At 31.9% G+C, this 20,244-nt stretch overlaps 3 protein-coding genes and 1 long non-coding RNA gene across 5 annotated transcripts; 2 read left to right on the top strand and 2 right to left on the bottom strand.

Annotated features, from left to right (window-relative positions):
- The first annotated feature begins 3,716 nt into the window (after positions 1–3,716).
- LOC127904570 (uncharacterized) lies at positions 3,717–5,306 on the top strand. Its single transcript, XR_008057874.1, has 2 exons — positions 3,717–4,134; positions 4,300–5,306. It is a non-coding gene; the product is annotated as an uncharacterized LOC127904570 (long non-coding RNA).
- A 2,105-nt stretch (positions 5,307–7,411) lies between these two features.
- Positions 7,412–9,525, top strand: LOC18094916 (dnaJ protein homolog). Its single transcript, XM_024593703.2, is given in 8 exon segments — positions 7,412–7,864; positions 7,866–7,909; positions 7,954–8,146; positions 8,148–8,254; positions 8,347–8,627; positions 8,718–8,906; positions 8,998–9,081; positions 9,084–9,525. Coding segments are annotated over 8 exon segments (1,245 nt in total). The 5' UTR covers positions 7,412–7,747; the 3' UTR covers positions 9,314–9,525.
- A 311-nt stretch (positions 9,526–9,836) lies between these two features.
- Positions 9,837–12,663, bottom strand: LOC7470599 (probable receptor-like protein kinase At1g49730). 2 transcript variants are annotated; one of them, XM_002298225.4, is made up of 7 exons: positions 12,341–12,657; positions 11,569–11,824; positions 10,946–10,998; positions 10,801–10,868; positions 10,479–10,568; positions 10,275–10,344; positions 9,837–10,188 (listed from the first exon to the last, which is right to left on the bottom strand). In XM_002298225.4, the coding sequence occupies exons 1-7, from the start codon at positions 12,402–12,404 to the stop codon at positions 9,887–9,889; spliced, it is 903 nt and encodes a 300-aa protein (XP_002298261.1). In that variant the 5' UTR covers positions 12,405–12,657; the 3' UTR covers positions 9,837–9,886. The 2 variants fall into 2 exon arrangements, with proteins under 2 accessions (XP_002298261.1, XP_024449470.1); XM_024593702.2 differs by lacking the exon at positions 10,275–10,344 and having other exon boundaries at positions 12,341–12,663.
- Positions 12,664–13,634: 971 nt separating this feature from the next.
- Positions 13,635–15,388, bottom strand: LOC7475129 (agamous-like MADS-box protein AGL27). Its single transcript, XM_002298224.4, has 2 exons — positions 15,205–15,388; positions 13,635–14,839 (listed from the first exon to the last, which is right to left on the bottom strand). The coding sequence occupies exon 2, from the start codon at positions 14,819–14,821 to the stop codon at positions 13,811–13,813; it is 1,011 nt and encodes a 336-aa protein (XP_002298260.4). The 5' UTR covers positions 14,822–14,839; positions 15,205–15,388; the 3' UTR covers positions 13,635–13,810.
- Positions 15,389–20,244: the final 4,856 nt, after the last annotated feature.

Below are 20,244 nucleotides of genomic sequence, written 5' to 3'. Positions count from 1 at the left end.
TTTATATCCCTTTATTTAGAATCTCCCAATGTTACCCTTTTGAGTGCTTATGCGAGATATTATAATAGTTACAGGGATTTAAGAGGAAAAATGAGAGAAATCAAGACATACTGAAATAAATTGAGATTAAAAGTGATATTTTATTATATGTTATTTAGTAAAGGATAAAATTGAAACTCTTAAGAAATTATGAGAGTAAAATTGAATAATTCTACACTATGGGGAAGAAGAGGAACATTATTGAATCGATCAAAGGTATAATTTACCCTTGAGTAATACATAACCAACAATAAATCAAAGTAATATAGTACGAAATTAAATTAGTGAACAAAGGTATAACAATAACGATATAAAATTAGAGTGGTAGAACGCATTGTTTTGATGTTTATGGATAGAATAAACTTTCTCATTTTTTTTAATTAATGAAAATTCTCAAATTAAGATACCATTAAATGGACGTGACAATTGCATAGAGAGAATTTTCTTTTAATGTTTGTTTAACAATAAGGATATTATTATAGTGAATTACTAAATAAAAAAATAAAACTTTATTTAATTAACATTTAACAAAACTCTAAAATGTGTGGTGAATTCATTATAGTAATAGACATAGTTTCTTGTGGATTACTATAGTGAATTCACTTTTATACCCCTTGGTGGAAAAGTTTGAAAGCTGGGATATATGGTATTTTAGTCTTTTACACTGACTCATTAGTCATTAAAAGATTAAACAGAGATATTGTTATCTTTGCAAATTATTTTGTACAACAAAAACACTCTTTTACCTCCAAGGTCAACAAAATTTAAACCTGCCGACCAAGGATATTTTTTACTTTGCACAAACTTTAAATTAAGTAAAATACTTCTTTGCCCTTGATAAGACAAAATAGCTTTTATGCATTCATAGGTGTTTTGGTACTTCCACATTGGTTTATTTGTTATTTCCAGGGTTATGAGAGGCTTTTTAGTAATTTAATATTTATTTTTAATATTAAATTCAAAAAATCTATTGACCCGCGTTGTTCATGCGCTCGTGCAATGGTGTCGTTCGTGTTCTTTCAACGGCGTGTGTGACACCACCATTTGTCAGAAAATGACCTTCCATCGTGTCACTGGAAGCGCCTCTATGTGCTTTTCCTTTTAGTGTGGCGCATGTCAGTGGTGAATCGATGATTAGTTACCAGTTGTTATTTTTTTTTTCCTACTTTTCTCTCTCTTCGAGTTAAAGTACATGTTTGTCCTCTTTTCCTTTTGTTTTCAATTTCAGTTCTTGTGTTTTTGATTTTTTATTTTCATCATTGGCTCGTTGATAAAAGTTTTTTATATTTTCAATCCAGTCCTTAAATTATAATTTGTCATATATTGTTTTCTGTACTTTGATCTTTATTCTTTTGATTTATCATTTTTACCCTTGGATTTTTTGTTAAAGTTTTATTAGTATTCAATTTCATCATTCAATCAAAGTTTATTTTTTTTTAATTTAGCCCTCTTTCTTTTGATTTTTTTTCCTTTTGTTAATTTTTTTTTTCTTTTCGATTTAACACTCTAATTTAACTTTTTAAATGCCCTCAAATTTATTTTTTATTTCGGTTTCCACCCTTATTTTCTTAATTAGATTTTTTTATGTGGTTGCTTTTTTTCCCAGTTACATCCTTCGTCATTTGATTTATTTAGGATTGGGCTTTGTGGTTTTTTCATTTGTCATACTTCCAATTTAATGACATGGGTCACAAGTTCTAAGTATTAATACGGTTAGGAATTCTTTTTTTTTCTCATTTTATTTTGTGATTTTTATCATTCTACATTGTTTTAAAAAAATTGTTTTATGGTTACCTTTATGTTCTTTTCTATCGGTTTGTCTCGGTCTCATTACCTAAACCACGAGTTTTGCAAAGCTATTTTTAGATAAAGGTTTTTTTTAAAAAAAAAACTGTTACGTTCTATGTTTAACTCTTGCTGATTTTTTATTTTATTTTTTATTTTACTCTATACAAGTAGGTTTTGTTTTATACAAAAAATAGTTATTTTGAAATAATATTTCTAATACATTCGACCATGCATACTTTTTTTTTCTTTTTATTTTATTCACTCTGTTTCATATGTTTTTTTATTTCTATTATCTTTTATTGATTTTAATAAATAAATTTAGTGGATACAAACGGGTAAATGTCTCATTTTGCGAGATCAAATATATTGATCTACGTACATCTCTTAATTTTTTCAGTTTCTCTTTTAGTTATTGTTAACAAATTTTTTTATTTATCTACATAGATGATTATTAGATGTTTGGATAAACTTTTCGGTTTACACTTATAATTTTTACTATGAAAGAAAAAACATATCAAAATAGTTTGTATACTCAAGTTTTTTTCTTGACAAAAAAAATATGACCCGCTACGGAGCGTAGATCAAATCAAATTTTTAGTTGCCCTCTAATTAATGTTTTTTGTTCATTCTTATTTTTTAAAATCCTTTGTGTAATTTATTTTTTTTATTTCATCTTTCGACATTTGATTTGTTGGAGATTCGACTTTATATGATATTATCACTCTAAATTTGTTTTTTATTAAAATTGGTTTTGTAATTATCTTCAATTTTTTTTTATAAGTTTATCATGGTCTCATAATACAGATCACATGTTTTGCATGTCATTTTTTAATATAAGTTTTTTTAGAGTTGTTTTGGTTGTGTTTGATTTTTCAAGATGTTATGCTAATTTATCTAGAATGTTTTTTGGGTTTTATACAAATGAGATTTATTTTTTAAAATAAAAGGATATATTTATTTTTAAATAATATTGCTGATGTGTTTGGCCATGCATAATATTTTTTTTGGGCATGAGTTTATTTAGTCAGTTTGTTGATGTGTGTTTCATATGTAAAAATAACATTTTTCTTTTTTAAAAAATAAAAAGGTTACCAGGTTTTGATTAGTTTTTTCCAAGGCTATAATTGGGTGGTTGTAACTATAACTCAAGTTATTTAATTTTTGTTCTTTTTTTTAAACAAACTTGTGCCATCTAAATATTTAATGAAAAAATTAGAACAGGCGTTTGTCTAGTGTTTTCTCTAAACTGGAATTGTTGTTGCCAAATTAGTGACCAAGCCATGTTAGGTTTCAGAGAGTTTGACGGCCAAGTTTGATTGAGTTTTTGATATTTTTAGTATATAGTATTTTTTTAAAATGTTTTTAATTGAAAATGTTTTAAAATATGTTTTTTATATTTTTAGTATCAGCACATTATAACCATAAATAAACATTAAAAAAACAATTTAATATTTTTTAAATAAAAAATAATTTAAACAATAAGTTGTAATATAAAAATAAATACCCACTCACCCGAGCTTTGGCATCCACACTTAGCCTAGGATTGGTTGGAGAGTCAAGAGGTCAAATTAATACCTGGTCTCCGACATGTTGGTCGAGCTATGAATGGGTACGTGGCGTGTGGGGTTAGACCAAGACATTTCTTGAACATATTAAGGTTAGGTTAAGATCGAGTTAGAGCTTTTAAATATAGTTTTAAAACTCGACTTGGTGATCGAGCCGGTACAGTGATCGAGTCACGAGTCAGATAGGTTGACCTGGATCAACCCAAAATATAAAATTTAAAAGCCAGTCTTTCTTTTCTCTTGCTAAAATTAATTAACGAAATAAAAGTCAAGGCATGCCATTCGTTTTTAAGGCAACACAACAGTTTTCTACAATAAAGTCCTAAAATTAGAAAATAAAAGCCAAGGCATGACTTATATTGCTGGTGGTGGTTACTAACCACCGGTTACTAACCCTGGTTAGTTTAGCATCCTGAAAACAAGATTCATACGTTTCTTTGTGGTCCACAATTACCGCTTGGGTTTTCCCTGCCCCCATACATCCTTTTTTTTCTGGAAAAATGGGTTGTATCTCGTTTATGGTATGCATAAAATTGTTGCATTTACTTTATTCTATGTCGTGATGTCTCATTATTAGACTTATGGCTTCTTCCCAGATCGAGATTGTTTCGTCTTCACCGTTTGTTTGTGGTTTAAGAGATCATAATCGGCATGAACAATGTAATAGAGAGAGCAAGAGAAAGAAGGAGAGTCATGAGAAGCTGGAGGAAGGATTATCTACTCTGCTCGCAGATCTGAACCGGTATGGGTTGCCTTGAAGTCTTTTGCTCCTCTGCTCTTCTTCGCGAATTGCAACTGATAGTGATATAGCTTTGAACTTTGAAGATTGAAAAGATGGGTTTTATACAGAGGATTTCTCTAAAGGTTTTTTTATTTTCTCTTTTTTGTTGTTCAATGGTTAATATAGCATATGCAGAGCATGGAATGACCTCTACATTTGTTGGTACTTCTACAAAGTTGTGGTGAAAAAGTACGAAAAATAAGCCGGGTCTCAGCCGGGTTTACCCGGGTCGGCCGGGTCTCGGGTCGACCCCTCGGGTCGACTGGGTTTCACCGGACCAACTTCCAGGCGAGTTTTTGCTTAGACCCGGACCGGTTTCATACCCGGGTTGACCCGCTGGGCCGATCCAGGTTTCAAAACTATGCTCTCAAGGATCATATTAGGATTGTGTCTGGGCATACGAGGGGTGAAGATAAAGGAGGGTGTTTGAGAGTGTAGTAATGATTATTTTTAAAGTGTTTTTTATTTAAAAATACGTTAAAATAATATATATATATTTTTTAAAAAAATTATTTTTAACATCGGCATATTAAAAAGATCTTAAAATATATATAAAAAAATTTAAATAAAAAAAATTAAACTTGTATGAAACATGGTTTGGATCATATTCTCAAAGGTGTCTAATGCTCTGTTTGTTTTTGCGTTTCAAAAACGCTTTTAAAAAAAATTAAATTTTTTTTATTTTTTTCTTTACTTAAAATTAATATATTTTTTTGGTGTTTTTATATCATTTTGATGCGCTGATATCAAAAATAATTTTTAAAAATTAAAAAAATATTATTGTAATATATTTTTAAATAAAAAATATTTTGAAAAGTAATCACAATTAAACTTTCAGACTCCAAGATGCTTAAGGGTCAAGATAAGGTCGTGCTAGGGAGCCCGATTTGAGTTTAAAATTGAGTAGAAAGGCTTAGGGTATCATGTTTAGGGCGGCGCTCATTTGTGGGGTTAGGGTTAACTGTTAAGGTCCCGTTTGTTTGCTGGAAAGTAGTTTCTTTTTGAAAAGTGAATTCCGGGAAAGTGAATTATTTTCTGATGTTTGGTAGTATAATGGAAAATAAGTTGGAAAACACTTTCCAGTGTTTGGTTATGTTATGGAAAATGAGCTGGAAAATAACTTATTAATGTTTTCTCTTTCTCAAGTTTATTAAAATAATGAGAAACAAATCTTACAAATTAAAAAGTGAATGAGAATGAAATTGAAAAAAAAATTCATAAATTATCTCAAAAAAAATAATAATAGAGATCAAATCTAAAAAATAAAAAAAATAAAAGATGAAGAAATTAAAATAATAATAATTAACATTTCATAAATTATTTCAAATAAAATAAATAACAATCAAAAGAATAAGGATCAAATTTGATAGATAAAAAATTTCAATAAAAAAATGATAAGAGAAAAACAAATAACAATTATAAAAATGAGGATCAAAGTTAATATAAAAATTAAATTTTAAGAGATAAAATTGAAAAATAAATATTCAAAACAAAATATATATAGTAATCAAAAGTTTGAGGACCAAATTTGATATAATTAGCAAATAATATGAAATTTCTAAATTTTTCAAAATTTATGGAAAGTGTTTTCCGTCCAAATGTTTTAGGAAAACACTTTCATGGAAACCAAGTCAAATTTTTCTTTGACTGGAAAGTGTTTTCCGTTGACCAACTTTTCTAATGGCAAACAAATACAAGAAAGTTTGGAAAGTGATTTCTCGAAAACCACTTTTCAAAAAATAAACATGGCCTAAGTATATATTTGATATTGCGGTATATTTTATAATTATAATTTTAAAAATAAATAAATTGTAATTTTTTAATAATGGAGGTTTAAAGATAGAGCCTTCAAGTCACGTTAGAGCAGCTCCAACCGAGCAGCTAAATGAAAAGCCAAACGTCCTTTGCCTTTTATTTCTTCACTGTTTGCATTCCAACGGAGGAGCTAAACAAATAGCCAAAATGGCTATTTGTTTCCTTAACAGCCATTTCTACATTTAACTGTAGAAATGGCCAAAATGATAGCTGTTGGCCAACGACTATTTTTTATAGCCGTTGGCCAACAACTCTATTTTTTTTTTTAATATAGAAGAAATTTTCTATAAATACATGAAGAAAAAACTTGTAGTTTTCAATTTTTGTATTGTGCCTCACCCTTCTCTCAAATTTAAAAAAACAAGAATCAATTATTCTCCGGTTAATTATTAACATCGGTTGTGTTAATTAGCTGAAATTAAAAGGTATGCTTGTTTAAAAGCTTTTTCTATTTTCTTTTTTATATCTTTTGATTTTTTAGACCTTTTGTTGTTAATTTAATATTTGTGATGAGTTTTATTTCTTTATTATTTTATGTTTTTAATATGGGTTAAGGAAGACAATTTTTATTTATGTTGTTATCTTTGATAAAATTGAGACAATTTTTTAGACATTTCTATTACGATTGACAATATTGTGGCCAAGAATAGAGCCACGATACCCTGTTCTCCGCCCTTGATTATTCGATTCTTCTTCAGCAACCACAGTAGCAGCAACTTGAAAAGCAAACACAGGAGTGTCATCATCAAAATCAAAAGCATCATAAAAATTAAAATTAGAATGATTCATGATGAATTTTAATGAAATATATTTTTGACTGGAGAGAAAACAATGGAATGATGAGAAAAAATGTTAAGGTATATGAGAATATTTATAGATGGATTAGTTTTTTAAATTTTGAAATATTAGAATGTTGGCGGTTATTTTTTCAAAATTTGAAATTTTAAAATTTAAAATGGTGGCGGTCATTTTTTCAAAGCATGAATTTTTTTTTAAAAAATTGAAAATCAAATTTTAAAATATTGATGGTTTTTTCAAAGTTTGAATTTGAATTTACTTTTAAAAAATTAAATTTTTAACAGTAACATATGAAACTGAAAATTAAAAATATTCATATAAATAAATTTTAAGTTTAATTTTAAATTATATCTTTTAAATTTCATATTATTTCATTAAATTTTATATTATTTTTATAAACTACTCATATTTATTATATAATTAATAACATCATAATTATATTATATATAAAATATCTAAATTAGTTATATAATTATATAAAAATAAATTTAACATGAAATATATTAAAATATAAATGGTTTTTTTAAATAATTTTTTAGCATTGGAATGTATATAATAAAAAAAATTATATTTACACTATTAAAAAGTCATTGATATATCAATTTAGCTTGTCAATTTGGTTTTTTGCATTGGAGATTCTTAGTATCTAGTCAGACGCCTGAAGGTTAGATAAGAGATGCTTCAGGGTAAGGTTTGATTGGGTAAGGGATGAGGTAGGAGTAGGACCACCCAAATAAGCGCGAATTATACGTTGGAGGATAGAGTGCAGGGAAACAATGGAGATTCTGGAGCCTTTCTCTTCAAAAAAACAGCACCCAAAATCATAACCGTCATCAACAACAGGAACTATGTATAATATTCTTTGCGTCTCCAGAGCCTCCCCTTCTTCTTCCCCACATAGATTGAGAGAGAGGGATAGACAGGGCACTGTAAAATTGTAAAAGAAAAGGCAAAGAGAGAGATGTTTGGGAGAGCACCAAAGAAGAGTGACAACACAAGGTACTATGAGATATTAGGGGTGTCAAAGAATGCCAGCCGAGATGATTTAAAGAAAGCTCACCGGAAAGCTGCCATCATTCATCAAGAACCACCCTGATAAAGGTGGTGATCCTGTCAAGGTACAGTATACTATCATCTTTCTTTTATTTTTATTATTATAAAAGATAGAATTATCATGGATTGTATTGAAAATTACTGCAGTTTAAAGAGCTGGCCTGAAAAACGCGAAATTTATGATCGCCATGGGGAAGAAACACTCAAGGACGGAATGGGTGCTGGCGGTGCTGCCCAAAACAACCCTTTTGACCCTTTTTAATCTTTCTTTGGTGGGAGTAGCCGAGGGAGGAGGCAGAGACAACGGGGGAGAGGATGTGGTTCATTCATTGAAGGTGTCATTGGAGGATCTGTACCTTGGAACATCAAAGAAGCATTCTCTAACCTGGAATGTGATTTGCTCCATGTGCAATGGGTGAGTATTTCAGTATGTTTGTGTGTAAGCACTTGTTCTCTATTCGTGGTGCTTTTGACATGGGATTTGCTGCAATGCATGTTGAATAACAGAAAGGGATCGAAATCTGGAGGGTCGATCAAGTGCGGTGTCTGCCAAGGAAGTGGCATGAAGGTCTCGATAAGGCAACTCGGGCCTTCAATGATTCAACAGATGCAGCGTCCTTGCAATGAATGCAAGGGATCGGGAGAGACCATAAGAGATAAGGATCGTTGCCCACAGTGCAAGGGGGAGAAGGATGTTCCAGAGAACAAGGTTTTGGAAGTTATAGTGGAGAAAGGGATGCAGAATGGACAGAAGATTACCTTCCCTGGTGAAGCTGACGAAGCGTTGTGTTGCATATCCACACTGTTAATTTTGACTGTGCTGTTATTTTGAGCATCATTGACTGAATGAATATATTTGATGTTTTGCATCCGGATAGTCACTGGTGATATCGTCTTTGTCCTTCAGCAGAAGGAACACCCAGAATTTAAAAGAAAGGGAGATGATCTTTTTGTGGAACATACTCTGTCGCTCACTGAGGCTCTCTGTGGCTTCAAGTTTGCATTGACACATCTTGATGGCAGGCAGCTTTTTATAAAATCGAACCCTGGGGAGGTTGTCAAACCTGGTAAGTGATGTGAATGGGATAAACTGAAATCACAGTCAATTTTCTGCTTGATGCCCGCCGTATAACTGACATTTGCTTATGCTACATGCAGATTCATATAAGGCAATCAATGATGAGGGTATGCCAATGTACCAAAGGCCATTCATGAAAGGGAAGTTGTACACCCACTTCACCGTGGATTTCCTGATTCTCTGACTCCTGATCAAGTTAAAGCAATGGGGACTATTCTGCTTAGGCCATTAAGTCAGTTGACAGATAAGGGGGTGGATGAGTGTGAGGAGACTACACTGCATGATGTTAACATTGAATAGGAAATGATGAGGAAGCAGCAGGCTCGCAAGGAAGCATATGATAAGGATGAGGGCATGCCTCATGGTGGTCAGAGGGTCCAATGCGCTCAGCAGTGAGATAACTGAATTGAATAGTGTAGGAATGAGGAGGAAACCAAAGGGTTGTCAGTAACTTTGGATTGGAAGCGTTGTTGGGTGGCAACACTCGTACTTCACTTGTGAAACATGGATGATTTCGAAAATTTTTCAGGAACGGCCTTCCTTATGGCACAATATGTTTCTCTTGACAGTGAAATATAAATGTTAAAAGTGCTTAGTTGTTCCATGTAGTTTTCGTGCAGAAGTATTGGAGAGATTGCATTCGCAAGTTTTCACCACATATGGAATACATATTGGCTGTAAAAATCAGAGCTCTGTTTCAAATCAGCTTCTGTTAAGTGTTGAATTTAAGGTCTGGATTTACCTCAATTGCCATGAGAAGAATACCTCTAGTAGAGCAACAGAATTCAATGAGGGAATCCAATATCTTTTAGCCTTAGGAGAGTGTTGCTTGATATCCATCCTGTGGAATCTAATATCTTCGGAGAAGAAACTCTGGTTCAAAGGAACAAACAGAGTAGAGGCAGACAATGGTTCTGGATTTCAACCAATAAAATAATTTCATTTAAAAGGTGTCTGAGAGTGCAGACATTACTCGCATGTATTTTCTACCTTCTGGAGATACCTAAATATCTGGGGAATAGAGAATTTTGGCTTATCCCCAGATTTAATACACAATCTTGCTACAGCTAGAAGATTTTTAAGCTCTCTGGAGTCGTAATTGTTTCCTAGATCAGGATCAATCATCTTTTGAATCGAACTGCGGAAACGGGACTCTTGGATCCACTGGATTAAATCTGTGCTTCCTTTTTCTGATGATTGACCAGTTATCAGCTCCAGGATTAGCACACCAAGCTGAAAAGTTAAGTTTCCACATGCATGGTCCATACAATCTGCAACGTGAGACAAGAATTAACAGTCACGAGTAATTCTAAGAAAGCATCCCGAATTCCTCGCGAGGATGATGGTTGGAAAGAACCTTCTGAATTCGAGGAATGAGGCATTGTTACATAATCTCCAACGGAATTAAGAAGGCCGACATCAGAGATCTGTCATGAAAAAAGGGGCGATCTTTTTGGCTAAGTTTCTCTCAAGTTTGACACCAACACAACTCAAACACAAGAAATTCGAACTATATTGGACTCCTATACTATCAAGATAAAGAAAAGAAACATAAACGTACCTTTGCAGTGTAGTTTTCATCTAGCATTACATTACTTGCGCTGATGGAAACATGATATATTGGTGGGTTGCTGAAGAGAAGCAAATATTCCTGCAGTATCGAATAAACATGAGTACAAAGCTTCTAACTAGGGTCAATTCCAGGTAGATTCTAGGCTAAAAGCTAGGAATATTTCACACATCCAGTTGCTGACTCCACAAATTACTTAGCAAACGATTGATAATCAAGTTTTTGGGGAAGCATCGTTTTTAGGTAAGCCAGATCCCAATCCTCCTAATTCATAAATTATGCAGAAACTATGATATCATGATTCATGACTTACCAATGCAGCTGCTACACCAATGGCTATTTGTAACCTTGTATTCCAATTTAAGGGAGTTTTAAGAGGATCTGCCAAGAGCCAAAGACTTGTTAAGAATTAAAGTTTGCAACCATGCATCAGTAACAAGTTCTTCCCTGAAAATTACCATTGAGATGTTCCTTCAAGCTTCCATTTTCTATATTGTCAAACACTAGCAACCTGCAACATGTGTTAATACACAAAGTGAAAAATTAGAGCAGTCTTTGCTCCAGTGCAGAGCGAATCCATGACAACAGATTTGCTTTAGAACAAACATAAACCGATAATTTCCAGCTAGTAATCTCAAAATATTTTGAGAAAAACTCTTTTAATAGCTTTAAATTCACATTTGACCAGGATAAAAAGGTACATTGCCCCAACATTACAAGTTGAAGTTTGGATTCAGTCTTCAATCTAATTCACACATCACTTGATCATAAGTAGCCAAGTTTAAGGCTACATCATCACGTGAAGCACCAGTGATGCTCTTCAAAATTTTGTTAGGTAAGATTAAAACCTATGTCTGCCCATCTCTTTGCCCTGAACCAGGAAATAGTTTGCTGCTTGGTGTTCATCAAATGTGTTCCGCAGATCACACATGCACTGGTGCAGAGTCACATAAACAAACAGACCATATACTCTAAAATCTTGCCCGTGTTTTAAAGAAAACTGAAGCAGTGTCCCCTGGAATCTTTTCTCTGAAAAATAAAACATATGAAGTAAAGTTAATTCAAAAGTCAGGCATCAAACCTTTTACATCCTATGGAAAAGCCTTTAAGTGCAAGAAGGTGGCGATGATGCAACTGCCCCAAAAGTTGAACTTCCTTGAAAAACTTGTCCTTTCCTTGATTCAAGTCTTTTACTTCCTTCACCAACGCAACCTCGCCATCTTGAAATCTAGCCCTGTAGGCTGCCCCATGAGTATTGCTATATATTATCCGGCGAAAACCATCCGTTGCCCTCTTCATGTCTTTGTACGACAAGCGCCTCACTAACGATGCTGGACCTGCAACAGCAACATTTAGGAGAGAGAACAAAAAATCTTAATCAAACCAAAACAACATTACATGTACAATCAACAGCAATACCATTCAATCTACCATACTAATCCGTTCAACAAGATCCAGCATGTCAAGATGGTTATTTACTGTATTCAGTAAAATTAGAGAGTGCAACAACACTAGAGAGAAAAGCTTGGCTTCAATTCTCATTAAGACAGCGAAAACCCATTTCTTAATTTTTTCCTTTTCTTTTCACTCTCAGCTTAGATACCTACCACTAGAACTCCAATTCAAGAAGTATACTAAACTTGAGTATTACCCCCATTAAAGATTCTGCAAAATTGAGTAAAGGGTTTCAACAGATTATCAATTCCAAGAAAGATCAAGTCTCAAGAACTAACTAATTAAATCACGAGGTAGTGGTCAAATCATAATCACATGATCACAGTAATTGAGGAAGAGCTCAAAAGACATGAGAATTGTTCACGTTGTTACAGGAAATCAAGAAAGTGAAGTAGTACCAGATCGAGATCGGCGAAGCCAAGCAAGAAGGTAAGGCCTCATCTTCTGGATCAAGCGATGCATAGTTTCTTGCCGAATGCTATCTACAGTAATTGTTGATATTTTCTTGTCTTCTTGAACAGTAGTGCCAGTCGGTTCACTGCAAATTAAATTTCATTGCTTAATCTTACTAATTAATGTTTTATTGGCATGGGTTTCTAGCAAAATCTTTAGAAGATTCTTTGCTTTTCTTTTCAAGTACTGCAACTTGGCAACTTGGTTCTCTACCAACCTGTTGTTGACGTTAAGTTAGTTACTCCTTTTCCTTACGTACACCTTTCTTTATTTCTTTGCTTTCATGGTGGTTGCTTACCCCTTCATCAGTCTTCAACAAATTTCATGATTGAAGACATAGCCTAGTATATTCTCAAATATAATTTCACAAGAAAATTACTTTTCCTTTTTCAAATGCACTCATGCATGATGGTTGACTTGCTTAAAATGAAATTCAGTCTAGGCGTGCAAAAACTAGTGTGAAATATCTTTTATTAAAGACTAAAAATCTTATTTATATATTTATAGGTTATTTAATCTAATTTTAAATATTTATTTATTTATTATAATGAATTTAGAATACTTATTGATTAGCGCTGTTGCAATTGATTTTTACATTTTACTGTGTGAATTGTGATTCACTACAATAAATAATCATATGCTGATTAATTTTTTTTATATATATATATATATAGAAAAACTTTAATTATGAACTTGAAATATTTAATAAAATAAATTAAGAATTATATATATATATATATATATAAAGCTTTGACGCTAACCAATAATTGAGTATGAATGTTAAGATGAAGATTTATATCAAGATATATAATCTTGTGATGTAGGAATTTCTCGGTTTTTTTTCATATATAACAATTTTTTTAAAAAAATAGTGATTTAAACTCTACTGAAAAAAAAATTGTTGTATAATTCCTCATTTCCTTATTAATATATTTTTCTTCAACAAAAAATATTTTTTTTTGCTTTGGATTCTTAATTTGATAAAAACCAAAAGCAATTGGAATATATATAAAAACAATATAGATAATTTGAAATAAGAACAAAAAAGTTATCTCTTCAATTATAAAATATATACAAAAAAGTTAACATTAATTTTGATAATTTTAACCTGAGCATATTTAAAAAAATTAAAAACAACACGGCAATTGTGTATTGTCGCAGGAAATTCTTCGAAATCCTTTTTAAAGACATACGACAGAAAAGAAAACAAATAAAATTTAAGAAAAATAATAATAAGAATAATAAAGGGCTGTATAGAAATTGATATTATAAAAAGACTTATTCGTTGAGACTGCTTCTCAAAGGCTTATTGATTGGGAGACAACACATCTAACATAAACATTCAAAATCACCAGTGATTAGGTGCCCGTTTTGTTTGTGCATGTGTCTACGTTTCAATCAAAAAGCATCTGTTTTCATCCGAAGTTTTCTGTTCTGTTCATCTCAAGCTCGTTGACATCAAAAAAATAAGAGAACTGAGGGATGCACAGTTGAGAAGAAACATTCTGCGTCATTGGACCCTGCCGGTAGGGAAAAATCGGTTGCCTGCTTGGACCATGATAGCTTGCTGAGAGTTCCCAGCCGGGATTGTTGAACATCATGTTCCCTATCATCTCTGTGGCTGGATCATAATTGTATTGAACTGTGGATTTTATGGTGCTACTACTAGAAAGGCCGCCAAACTGACCGAAATCTTCATGGTTCATCATCATCAACATGGGACTATTGATAGGATTGACATTGAATGGAAGCATCTGTTGCAGCTGATGAGATGGGTAGCATGTAGCCAGTGGCATATCTATTGGTTTGGCACAAGAAAAGGGTTGGTGGTTTAGAGCCTCTAATTCAATATTCTTCGGAAGTAAGGCATTAGCAAGAGTACTCGAAGCCAGAAAGCTTGATTTATCACTAATGGAGCCAGCTGCATTAATCCCTGACTTGGAATCTTCCATCAAAAAGGGGTTGCCTTTTAGCTTCATTATCCAACCTCTTGCAACATCAAGTTTAGATTCGAAAACTCCTGCAAGTACCCTGAGTTGCTCGAGTGATAACAAGTTGAGACGATTATCCCATGCAGGGAACTTTGCTTCCATACAGGCTTTGCGCAGTTTAGCAATTTCATCATCCAGTTTCTTCTTCCGAGCTTCAAAAAAATAAGACAAATCTTGTGTTTTCTTTCGGTCTGTACCTTCCGACCTAAACCTGTTGATAATGCGTCTGACCTCAATGCGATCGGTTGGCCAGGTTTCGACATCAACAGGATGATTATTCAGTTTTGGCCCCAAAATGATAACACATGCATCTACACCACAGAGAATTTGGAATTCCCTAGCTTTCTTTGTCAAACCCTTCTTTCTTTTGTGATAAGTAATCATCCGAGATCTCTCATTGCGTATGAGTTCCATGGTTAGCTTACCACGACCCATTTTTCCGTTTTTATTCACCTAGCAACACAAGAGTTTATCATCAATATGCTCTATTTACCTAGCCATGTATAGATCTTCCATTGCCTAACTAGTAGAAAACTGAAGACACTAAGCAAGGGATCATAACAAAACAGATAACACAAAAACCCTAATAAGAAATTAACAAGTTGGCCTTAAAACCATAATCTGTGGTTTCTTCATCTGTTTCAAAGAAGTAAAGGACATGTACATTAAGATCAAACACTGTAAAAGGCTAGCAAAAAAACAAGATAAGAGACATACAGTATATAATAGAAGGTAAACAAAAATAATCTTCTTCTTAGAAGCAATTATTGTTTTCAAGTATAAAAGAGGAGAGTAGTGCAATAAAATTAAGAAAGTACCTTAGGTTTTAATGGCGTTTCCAACCTTGTAGTTAGTTCCAATATGAGCACACAATAACATAGCTTCAAGCCATATGTATATACAAGGAGAGATTAGCATTCCATTTATGGAAGTGAATCACAATCACATATTTTTTGAAGAAAGATTAGGGTTTCTATTATCTTTCCATAACAATACTGTCGTGTGCCTCAAGATCTTGCATGCAAATTTGCTGACTTGCAGGCATTGCTAATTAACTCCTGCATTATTTCCTGACTTGCAGGCATTGGTAATTAATTCCCGCATTATTTGCCGACTTGCAGGCATTGCTAATTAACTCCTGCAATATGCTTAATGAGTCAGGATAAATTTTTAATTTCAATCAATCAATGAGGAACTGCCTATGAAATAGGGACTGCGTCGCTGGTGATTGAAATATGATTCACCAAAATCTTTTATTATAAAAAAAAATCAACAAAAAGTTTCCTTTACAAGGGTCCTTAATAGTGTGATGTTGAACTTTGCAGGGTCTTAATGGTGATTCTTTTTGACCTCCAAAGTCTGATTGAAAGTTAACTATCTGGGGTGCCTCAATTCGAGATGGCTGTCACAGGCTATGAATAATATGAGCTATCTGGACACGATATAGATGAGCTGCCGTAGGAAGAAAAGTCTTTACTAGAGGACCGATCCAGATACAAAAACAATTCTAATATCGACTGTTATCCAACTCATCCAAAAGTTTCCTTACAATTACCTGCAAACATGAAACCAGATAGGAAACATAAAGCAATTCCAGAATGAAATACAGGGGAATCAAAGAAATACAGGATAGAAAATGCACAAGATTCAACAGCAGCTTGCCATTTGACCCACGAGGCAATGATCGGAAGAGAATCTTTAAGCCAGCGGAAGACACCAACCAAAAGATGTTCAGATACTAGAGTTTTGCCAAGATTATCAGCAATGTGAGCACCTGTAAGAGGGGAACACATTTGTTTACAAACTACATAACATAAGAAAATGGGTAGAGTTTATAGCATAGACTTGTGCAACAGGTAAATAGAGGCTCTGCACAGATAGCAGGCGATATTGGAGTTGACAATCTGAGAATTGGACTAAGTGATATATGCCACTAATCATCATCTCTACACATTTCAAGTGCAGGCAAGTCCCAGAAGACAAACCAGAAGTGTCTCTTAAGTTGATCCAGTTTTAGTTGTATAAAAGATGGTTGCAGACAGTAAAACGATGAACTTTTTCGCAGAACAGACAAGGCAAGTGCAGCACATGATATGTTGTCAGAAATAGTCAGGATAAGTAAACAGCACATGATATAGAAACAAAAATTGCAGACAGAGCTAGTTGATGCGTTGTGCAATCTTGCTATTGAGCTCGGTAACATCCTTGAACAGGGGATTCAATAAATATTTCAAATAAAGTAGAAATATTCATGAACTACTGATAAAATAGAAAACTGACAGGCGACAAATGACAGATAAATACTGATATTGTATGCGATTAAAATTATTTATAAACTGAGTGGATTTAAAAGATTTTACAGCCACACATTTCCAGAAGACTTTGTGTAAAAAAATTCTCTTGTTTGTTCTTTGTAAAATGAATCAGATTCTTGTTAATCTTAGATTATTTGTTTTCCTGCTTAAAATAGAGGCCATACCAGCTTCCTCTAATTAAAAATCTTCTAGTTAAGAACTATGAATTAATTTTTATTTCTTTCAGGATAATTAATTTAGGTCTTCACTCGTTGTAATTCTTTGGTATACCATATCTGAGTCCTACGCTAGAGTTTTTCAATATCCTAGAAGAACATACCCAAATATAATTTTCTCAAATCTTTTATAGTATAAATACATTTTTTCCCTTCCAGCTGAACAGAGGCTACTATTTGCTCAAATCTTCCAGCTGAACAGAAAAATAAAAATAAAATAAAAATAAATTCTCTCTAAACTTCACATGCACTAGCAGCCCTCTAACCTGACACACAATGCCTTCTAATCGAACAATCATCTCTATGACACGAATAGTCTAACCACGCTAACGCATGTCATTGCCTTTAGTCAATCACGTGGTTAGATGTGGCAATGAGTTTAATTATAAAAAATATAGATTTTACAATAAAGGTATTTTTTTACCTTTGATATTAATTTATGATTGATTAGGGTGAGTATAAAGTTCTTGAGAAAAATATTAATAATTTTTATTGCATCAAAGTATTTTTTCTAAATATTTATGATTAATGCCCATGCATTAATACGATACATTAATTAAAATTGTTGAGACTAATATATACTATATTCTTTTTTTTATATATATAAAAAATCAATTGTTCTCATGAGCTGAGTATGAGGAATACATGAAACTAATATACAGTTGATTGTTAAATAATAAATACACTAAAATAACTCACATGAGGACTTCATATGGAGAGATCACACGAGTATATAAAAAAACTCACGTTAAGATCATGTAAAATGATTATTGAACTTGAGATCACTGATTATTTTATATTAGACAATATTATGTTTTGATCATGACTACATATTGTCTTAATAATAGGTAATAAATAGATATTTATTGGGTATGCCATAAACAATATTAAGGTATTTGAGTGATCAAAAAATGGTTCATTAACTTATATGAAGTAAAGAAAATATTCAGCGTGTTCTCAAATAATATTAATTGTAAAATCCTTATGCAAGGTGAAATGATTTTATTTAAAGAATTAATGACCATGATGTAAAGAACAAATATGATTTGACAGAACCGACATACTTTTAAGGTTGAGTAAAATTATAAAATAGTTTCAAATCTTATTCAAAGAATTAATGATTATGGTGTTAAGAACAAATATGATTTGACATAGTAGACACAATTTATACTCAAATGTCTAAATTGAAATATTTTTTATGAAGAAAGAATAATTGCATTGAGCTGAAACCGACAACCAAAATGTTAAAATATGAATTAATTAATTAGCCGAATTTATATTAAATTAAATTATTTAATTTATTTAATCATATTTTAGTTAGGATTGTGGTTTATATTTGAGTCAACCTAATGGGTTGCACACAATAATAATTATCGATAAGAAATTAAACTAAAATGATTAATGAAATAAGACTTGATTGTAAATAAATTTTAGAAATTAAAGGCTATAATATAATTAATATGAGAAATTACAATTTTAGACTTAGAAATATTCAAGTAGGATATGATTATATAAATTTCTAATAAGTGTCCCGAGATAATATATGTGATATTTTTTAGGAGACAAATTGATATTTTACCATTAACAAGACTATCAAGCTAAAATCAAATTTACCTGATTTCTTAAAGATTACACAAAACATCTATTATTTTGTAGAACTACATAAAAAATAGATTTAGAAATTAGATCATTGGTAGATAATCCACAAGAGTCAAGACAAGATATGATAGAAAAAGTTTGTGATGTGCTTGGTGCATATTTTGGATAAGACATGACAAATTGCAAAGTGTTTGTTTGGAGTACTGAACGAAGATCAATCCTTTTTTTTTTTTTTTAATAGTTTAATGTGGGTGTCCGGGCCAGCTCGCGCGTACCTCGACTAATCCCACGGGCCATGAAGTTAACGACCATGTAAGTCTCCAGTGGTCATCATATGAGTAACCACAAGGCTCGAACCTGAAACCACAGAGGGAGCAAACCTCTTGATCCCAAGCTTTTACCACTGGACCACCACCTAGATGGTTAACGAAGATCGATTCTTGTTTCGTCTAAAGTTGTCCCAGAGATACTGAATTGGAAATACCATAAAATTAAAGGGCCAGATTTTTTTCAATAAATATTAAAATCTTATAAGAATAAAATAGAGACTAAAATGATTTCTTGAAGAATTCTTAGAACTAGCAGCATAAACTTCCATCACAACTTCGTCTGATCCTGTCATATACCTTATGCACTAAATACAAGACAATAATATGTATTTTCTAATCTAATCCAATCAAATCAATTCCATCCATTTTTATTTTTATATATCTTGCGAAGATGCAATATATGAATATCAAGCAGCAAAATACAAAAAATAGCCAATAGGCACCAGAAAGTTAGCTTAAGATTAGACCATATGCATGATTGGAAAAGAAAGTTTATGTTAGGGGTGATAAAAAAACCGAAAAATTGATTAAACTGAGAAAATTAAAAAAACAATAACTGAAAAATCGAACTGTGAAAAATAATCGATTATACTGATTAAAATTTTGAAAAAACCAACTGGTTCGGTTTTGGTTTTATAAGTCTGAAACAGAAAAAATCGAACCTAACACAAACCGAAAAAACCCGAAAAAAACCCGAGTCAAACTGAAAAAAACCCGAGTCAAATCGAAAAAACCAGAAAAAACCGATCCAAACTGGTTTGAACCTGTTTTTGTCCTAAAAAACCGAACTGAAACGAAACCGGTCAGTTTGAACCGATTTCGGTTTTTTTTTAAAAAATTTCAGTTTGGTTATTGCTTTTTGATAAAAACTAACCCGAACTAAAAATGATCACCCCTAATTTATGTGTTGGAAAATCCAGTTTAAAAAGGTTTAAAGGTTTTTTTTTTCCTTGATGTTGAATGAAAAAAAAACAAAAACTATCAAATTTATTACTATATAAGAAGCTATTTTTATTTTTCAAATGATGTGAAGATTCCAGCATATGCTATCTCCGGGCTTATCAATTTGTTTATATTTTTTTATTGTAAAAAATATTTTTAGGTATTTTTTATATTAATTTACATTAAATTTATTTCTTAGACTATTTTAAAAATATTTTTAAATGGTAACTCTGAGATTTAAGATTATGTCTATCTTTACGGCTATGCTATAGTTTTTCTAAAAATTAATTTTTTAATTTAAATTAATGTTTTAGGTATTTCTAAATTATTTTAATATACTAATGTTAAAAATAAAAAAATATTATTTTAAAAAATAACGTTTATATATATCTGAGATTGTTGATTTCTTTCCTTACAAAAAAATAACTTAACAAGGCTAACTACGAAAAAAACACTCT

The sequence above is a fragment of the Populus trichocarpa genome, chromosome 1 (assembly GCF_000002775.5).
Source record: "Populus trichocarpa isolate Nisqually-1 chromosome 1, P.trichocarpa_v4.1, whole genome shotgun sequence".
Taxonomy (NCBI): Eukaryota; Viridiplantae; Streptophyta; class Magnoliopsida; order Malpighiales; family Salicaceae; genus Populus; species Populus trichocarpa.
The sequence above is the reverse complement of the archived record's forward strand: the minus strand, read 5'-3'. Positions and strand labels throughout refer to the sequence as shown.